This window comes from Oculina patagonica, unplaced genomic scaffold, assembly GCF_052425735.1.
Source record: "Oculina patagonica isolate OP01 unplaced genomic scaffold, crgOcupat unplaced710, whole genome shotgun sequence".
Taxonomy (NCBI): domain Eukaryota; kingdom Metazoa; phylum Cnidaria; class Anthozoa; order Scleractinia; family Oculinidae; genus Oculina; species Oculina patagonica.
In genome coordinates, this window is record NW_027558593.1 from 1 (window position 1) to 7,587 (window position 7,587).

At 35.8% G+C, this 7,587-nt stretch overlaps 1 protein-coding gene across 1 annotated transcript; it reads right to left on the reverse strand.

Moving 5' to 3' along the window:
* Nucleotides 1–193: 193 nt before the first annotated feature.
* LOC144641156 (protein Red-like) lies at nucleotides 194–7,338 on the reverse strand. Its single transcript, XM_078500201.1, has 5 exons — nucleotides 7,135–7,338; nucleotides 5,543–5,600; nucleotides 1,698–1,786; nucleotides 960–1,068; nucleotides 194–241 (listed from the first exon to the last, which is right to left on the reverse strand). Exons 2-5 carry the CDS (start codon nucleotides 5,588–5,590, stop codon nucleotides 209–211), a joined length of 279 nt encoding a protein of 92 aa, XP_078356327.1. The 5' UTR covers nucleotides 5,591–5,600; nucleotides 7,135–7,338; the 3' UTR covers nucleotides 194–208.
* Nucleotides 7,339–7,587: the final 249 nt, after the last annotated feature.

Genomic DNA, 7,587 nt, shown 5'->3' on the forward strand with positions numbered 1-7,587 from the left:
GTATTATTGCCAACATTAATAATATTACTGTGATAGAAAACTGAAAAGGCTTCACTAACATGACCCAGTAGTTTAGCTAACCATTCCCCTCATCTGTTGTTAAAGGTGCACCACATAATTATACATACATAGTTTTTACATTTAATCATACAATGATTTTTGTAAACATTTTTCTTTTTCAGAAAAAAAAAAAACATTTTCCTGAAACTCACCCTTCATCTCCTTTTCTTTTGGTCAACATCTAACAAAAAGGAGAAAACAGTCAAATAGATTGAAATAACTGTTACAAGTATATGATGTGCAAGAAAATAATATAAAATTAAGATATACTTACTAATTTTTATTGTATTAGTCCATGATCTTTCGAGCGGTTTTCACTTGAGTGTCGAAAGCAAATTGCGTTTGCTTTGGTTTTGCATTACTACGCTTACTGATTGGCTTAAAAATCTCGCGCCACTTTCTCAGCCAATCAGAACTAAAACCAAAACCAATCGCGACTCGCTCGCGCACGTTTTCCCGTGCTTCATGCCAGCTACATGTATTTGCTTCGAGTTTTGATTGGTTCACTGGATTGTCTGTGTCGTTTGTGATTGGCCAGAGTAATTACTTTGGGTTTGGTTTTACGACACTCAATTGAAAACTGCTCTAAAAGCCACAAATAACTGTAGCATTGGGAGATCCTTAAATTTTTTCAAAGAATAACATTAAACAGATTTTCCAGTGAAACACCTCACTTCTGCTTGATGTTCCAGTTCAGTTCTAAACATTTTATGACAAGATCATTTCTATGGTCTAAAAGGGGTGTGTCTCACTTGTAGACCATGGATAGTGTGGTCATACTGAAAAGCTCCCTGGTATCCAATTTTATGCTGAATCAGGGTCCTAAAGGTAAACTGTACCTTCACCCACAGGGTATGTTAACTTTGCTCAATGAACAGTCAAATAATAACAAGCCCCACCTGGCTAATTTTCTGCCAGTCCCGGTCTAGTTTAGCCTTCTCATCTTTGGGACCTGCACGTCGTGTTTTACGTCCTTCGGACATCTTGATACCAAACTGAAAAGCAGCCCTGCAATGACAATAAATAATGATAGTTATTACTTACAACTGAAATTATTTGTGGCAGCATTACAAACTTTACATAATAAGGCATAACATCTGATCATGTTAAAATGTAATTTCTGACGTTTGAATGAATGAATTAGTCAGAAATTACTATTCTGACAACAGGATTGAGAGGTTCGCAGGTTGATTATAGGTTTTGGTGAGAGATTTAGGTCATTCTAGGTTGTCAGTCCTTGTCTTTGCTTGCTTTTCTTTTTTCTTGAAAGTGTTGTTTGTTCAATTTTTGTAACTAGTCTATTGAAATATGCTCTAGATTAAATTTAGTTGTGCCTTTTCCTTGGGGTCTCGTGCTGCTGCATTAGATGAGGAATACGTTTCCACATTTTTTGGCCACTTCTAAGGGTGGTTTTTAGTGGTTTTTCGTATCTGACTAGCACACACCTTAATACTCTTAGAATGAGCTGTTGTTTTTTGCTAGATTCAAGATTGTAATCAGGATGCATTTTGCATCATTCAGATGACTGTATTAGGATACATTTTGCATCAGATGACTGACTGACGCATCCTCAATAAACTCTTCACATTGAATGTCTTGTGTTAGTGTAGTCAGAATTAAGACTGCTATTGACTTACTTTGGGAGAGCTTCTCTGTTTTCCATGTAGCTGTGATAATCCTCTTCATTTTCAAAGTCCCACCGCTTAATTGGACCCTTCTTGTTACCCTGAAGTGAAGGGCAAGATGACACCATACAAGATTGTTAATTAAAAGTAGGTGACAATGAAGGACCTTGGTTACGGTAGTTGTTAATCTTGGGTTAGTACTGGGAAGTTAAATGATCACTTAGGAATCAATTTTTAAAGGTTTGCAAAATCTGGTAAAAAGTTGTTGAGTACAAAATTACCGTATTTACTCGAATAAGCGCCGCCCCCGAATAAGCGCCGCCCTCAAATAAGCGTCGCATTTGGGACAAAAAAAAGTAATAAGCACTGCCCCCGAATAAGCGCCGCAGTCCCGATGCGGCGCTTATTTGAGGAATTCCATATAACCAAAAATAGCACTACAAAGAAACTCCAAAACAGCCTTGGAAATTCCTTTTCATCAAAAGCGACATTTCGCATTTGAAAGTTATTATGTTTTACCGCTCGCCTATAGGGAAGATACTTGTTTACAAACATTGTTTTTGTTATTTAAATGTCCAACAAGTTAAACAAAAAAACTCTTTGTTTCACTAGCCAATAGTTTTGTGGTTGGCTCATTAATTACAATAGGTGACGTCAACGATATCTTTGCTATTATTTCTTTCTATTCAAAATTCTAACAATACGCAGTTCTTTTAACGTTGTGAAGGCCGTGAGCTTTGTCGAGACAGCAAGCGCAACTACTCTCTTGGGTAAAAGATGAATACTGACAATCAAAAGACCCTTCTTTTAGTTACTGTAGAAGTTTCGTTTAGATTAGATTTTTTGCGGCGTCCAAATTTTAAATAAGCGCCGCCCTCGAATAAGCGCCGCACTTGAGGCGCGAAAAATTAAATAAGCGCCACGGCGCTTATTCGAGTAAATTTGGTAATGTTGCTCATTAAACTACTAGTAATAATAAATAATAAATTTTATATTATGTACATTAATGAGACACAACTGTACACGTCTAAAACTTAACAAATTTTATCAATCCTATTCAAGGTTTCTGTATAGCGGTTTAATTACTGCTATGTAAATTAGTTTTAATTAAAAAACTAAGTTCAAGAAAAGAAAAAGAAACAATCAAACAAATAAAACATAAAAGGAGAACTTTGCAAATTAAAAGTACACAAAGTGAGTTGTAATCACCACAAAACTAAAACTAACAAGAAAGAAACCAAAAGTACTAACAAATTGTGCATAGTATTTTCGGCCACGCAAAGTTCCAACCGTACAATCCTGTCACCATTAAAAAGTTAATAAAGTTTGCCTTTAAACAAATGTTACATTATTTTTTTACTTTACTTTTAATTTTAAAAGTTTAAAACTGAAATAAGGAAAGTAAGAAACAGGTCAAATTAACTCTTATTCTAAATGCTGTAGATGCAATAAAGAATACATATAATTTCATGATGAACCAATATTAACTGAAGTTGTTAATTAAATTGATTTAATCAGCTCAAAGGTAAATTTTGCTTTTAATTATTCTTGAAATCATTCTATTCTACCATGTTTGTTTGACTGTATAATGTTACACCGCAAATCCTCAATTAAGGTTGTCTGTGGGTACTTTCTAGATGAATTTTGATTATTAATTTTTGGCAATGTTTGTGGCATTGGTATTTAACAAACATCTTAGTGACAGGAGTGACGATTTGCAAATGAATACTGCAAATAATAAAGTGCAACAAATTCAAACAAATGTCAGGCGAATTAAAGACTGATGATTTGTGCAACAAAATGAACAACATAATAATTGAAGGGCTCGCTGCAAAAAGGGCGGTAGTGATTTTGGCCGAAAACGAACATGGACAAAACGACTCCAAATTTCGCATGTGAGTTTGTTTACGTGTGCTAAACATTGTCCTGCATTTCATTTCGCTGGTCTTTCCTTCGTTTTCGAAAAATAACACATGCAAAAGACAAGGTTTTTGCAGGCGGCGTCTTTAGGTCTTTCCTTTCACAAACGATAAACAAAGGAAACCTTTTGTTCCTCAAAACAATGTCCAGAACAAGCTAAAGTTTTGGGGTTACAGGCCTAGCCCTAACGCAAAAGTTATCCCCAAGGCCTGCAGTCTGCTTGCAGTTAGCTGCTTTTTGTTGTTTCGGGCAAAGACTATTTTAATCTGTTACCGTTAGCTGTAATTTGAGGTGAAAGTTAAATAAAGATTGACTGTTGTGATAGACTGATTGATTGAATATGTTTGCTTGTGTCTTCACTTTATACTAGTTTTGCTTTCAGTTAAGTGCCGCTGGCTTGCTCTCACTTCTATCTCCACTCCTCACATCATCACACATCTACAAAATCCCTCGAAAACAAGATAAGCTTCTGAGGTTTTCGCTTGCACGAATCGATTGAATGATTGAGTGATGAATATTTAATGAGGCACAGAAAAAAATTTTGCAAGGGAAGGTGCCCTGCGAAACATCTAAAGAATTTTTAAAGTCTAAAACCAGGTCACTTCTCGGCAACTTTGTCGCGGCAGCACCCAAGGGGACACTGCAAAACTCACGCTGACATAGTTCCCGACAAGAGATCTGTGTTTTAGACTTTATTACCGCTTGGCTCCGCCGGCCTTTGTCAAACAACTTTCTCTCTCGAGCGCTAAAGAGCACTATTGTACAAAACAAAGGCCGAACATCTCTCATTTCTTCGAGAAATGCTGTGGGACTTACGGGTTTTCAGACTTAATGATGTCCTTCAACCGCCAAGCGGACGCACTCGCTCGAACGAACCAGTAGTTTATTTCCCCAAGAAAGGTGCCATTTTTGTTCTCTGTTCTTGAGCCACTAACATGTGACTTAAAACGTCACAATAGAATAGCGAGTCCCAGTCCCTCGCTGCCACCGCCTCGGAGCAAACGAAGTATGACAAACATGGCGGTCAGTTAAGTTGGTTTCTGAAAAGCTGTTTTTTTACATCCCGGACGACTGTAATAAAGTGCCTCGGGGCAAGATTTTCACACGCGAGGCGTGGAAAAATGTCTAGTGCTGGATTACTGTGGACAATGTAAGTTACAAAATCTTTTTTTTTGCATATGTTATTTTTCGAAAAGGAAGGAAAGAACACAAAATGAAACACAGGACAGTGTTAAGCGCACGTAAACAAATCTGCATGCGAAAATTTGGAGCAGTTTTGATAATGTTCATTTCAAGGGAAAATCACTACCGCCCTTTTGGCAGCGAGCCCTTCAATTATTAAATGGAAAATAAATGGCTTCAACAAAGTCTGCAGGTACCCAAAACAAGAGTATCTTGAATTTAATTATTTTCCCTTAAATCCATAGAAAATTAATATTTTGTTTTAACAGGGGATCTCCCCCCCCCCCCCCACCCTCTTGTTATATTCTCTGCAAGGTTAGCCAACAAAGCTCATGCTACTGAGCCTAGTTAGTGGGTGTCAGAAACAATCAAAGACCAGAAAAGAAAAACTCTATATACCCATAATAACTGCAATGTTTTTTAGTTCCCTTCAATATTAAATTACTAAGTAATCTGAATTTGAATAAGAATTAAAATATGGTAACCGTTGTATCTGACCTTTACAATGTTAACATTTAATTTTAACATTTTAATTTACTTTTAACATTTTAAAGGTCAGATACATGACAGCCGTATTTTAATTCTGAATTTGAATGTATACCAGTATCAGAATTTGAGATACCGGTATGCCCCTTTCTTGTAACGCGACTCTATCACGTTTAAGAAGATTAATTTTAAATCATTAAAGGAGGTTACTGAATGAATAACACACATTTTAAAATTATTACGACTTAAAAAAAAATATTTCAACCTACCAAATCCATTTTACTGTAATCAGCCTCTTCATCACTGTCATATGGCATGTCCACAGCACTAACCAAAGACATGAATAATTGTTACAAGCAATTTAAAACAACTGTTAGGCTGTTAGGCTTGTAATTATAACTCCAATGCAAAAACATGATATTTTTTTTAATTTGAAGTTTCATGGTCTCTTTGGTTTAACTTCTTAGCCTAAGTTAAAAGATTAGTATCACAAAATGATAGCTAAAATAAAGAAAGCTGAAAACAAATGATTAATACTGGGTTCATTTTATTTTTACTATGGGACCCAGGATGGGCTTGCTTGATTGGATTTCACATTGAATGTAGGGGTTAACAATATTATGACAAAATTGCACTGTAAAATAACAGCGAAAGTTTCTAGCCTGAAGGTCCCTACTGTGTAGAACTAAGAATGACTAAGCTGTGTTTTTAGAAAAGTGAATTCCTCCATTTCAACAGTGGAGCTATTGAAGACATCAGTCTTTTTACTGACAGTATTGTCTAGGTAGCAGGGCTCGAGACTAACGGTAGCCAACCAGCCAAAGACTACTAAAATTTAGGTTTTGGCTACCAGGTTTAGCATTCCTACTAGCCACTTTGGCTAGTAAAAAACGTGGGAAAGTCAACAGTTCTTCAAAGAAATCAATTTATCTAACTAGTGAAAAATTACTTTTTGCTAGTAAAATCTGACATACAGGGCTCGAGACTAACGGTAGCCAAATAGCCAAATATTAATGCTAAAAGTACATGACGTTTCGGCGACGACATGTCACCATTATCAAATGCAAATTTTACATGGTACAGAACGATATTTATAGAAAAGAAAGTGTGAAACTAAATTACAATAAATGAGGCGTGGAAAAAAACTTAGTAAACATAACTATATTTATTCTGAAATGTATTTCAAAATCTTCCGTTATCAAATAGCCAAAGGCTACTAAAATTTAGGTTTTGACTACCAGGTTAAGCATTCCTACTAGCCATTTGGCTAGTGAAAAACTCGGAAAAGTCAACTGTTCTTGATAGAAATCAATATACCTGACTAGTGAAAAATTACTTTTGGCTAGTAAAATCTGACATGTCGCTAGCCAATAAACCAGTGAGTTAAAAAGTTAGTCTCAAGCCCTGACATGTCACTAGCCAATAAACCAATGAGTTAAAAAGTTAGTCTCGAGCCCTGGGTAGAATGTTGACATTAATCACTTTAACCCAGAAGAACCTCAGGACTGCAAATAATTTTTTTTCTCGAAACGACATATGTCTTACTTAGACATCATCTTGGTCGGGCAAAACAAAATTATTGTGGTCGGACATCACCAAAAACAAAAGGTTGAATTTTATTTCCTTAAAATTACCAAGCTATTGCTTTTCTCGCAATCTGTTTGCACTTCTGTTACATTTTACTCATGGCATATTTTTATTCATTGTTGCAGTAAAATGATTTATGATCAAAAAATTGTCGGGACATCATGCCTGACCACACTTGGGATTTCATCGGACATAAGTAAATTTTGGTCGGCCAATGTTCAATGAACGACTGTTATTTGCAGATTGCAGCCCGGAACATTAAGTATAACCTTACCCTGGATAACACTCTGAATAGCTGTCTGGAACATAATTGACATCTTTCACTTTGCGAGAGTGTCGATCCTTTTTCCTTCGTCTTCAAACAGTTAAGTTACAACAAATATCACCGAGTGCAGACAAATAAAAATTCACTAAGGCAACAAAGAACTGATTTTAGGACTTATACCTTAAGGGAGTAAACCATGTGAACCATAAGTAATCCAAGGGTGAACCATACTTCCTTGTCTTCAAAATAATGTTATTGTGACCATAATAAATAATATTATTAATACAGTCGAACCACTTTAATACAAACACCATAGGCTTGCCTTATGGACTTAAAGTTACGTAGGTGATATATTTATAAGAGATTGAAGTTTGTATAAAAGAAAATCTTGGCGAGGAGTCGATTTGTTTTGTAGTTAGTACCGTAGTACAATGAAATACAATGTTTATAAGTCTTATCTGT

Bases quoted from the DNA above. Each gene is read 5' to 3' on its own strand.
- LOC144641156 (XM_078500201.1), bottom strand. From the start codon at position 5,590: ATGCCATATGACAGTGATGAAGAGGCTGATTACAGTAAAATGGATTTG. The intron at 1,787-5,542 runs GTAGGTTGAAAT...CCTTCACTTCAG, and splicing joins ATTACAGTAAAATGGATTTG to GGTAACAAGAAGGGTCCAAT. The intron at 1,069-1,697 runs GTAAGTCAATAG...TTGTCATTGCAG, and splicing joins AACAGAGAAGCTCTCCCAAA to GGCTGCTTTTCAGTTTGGTA.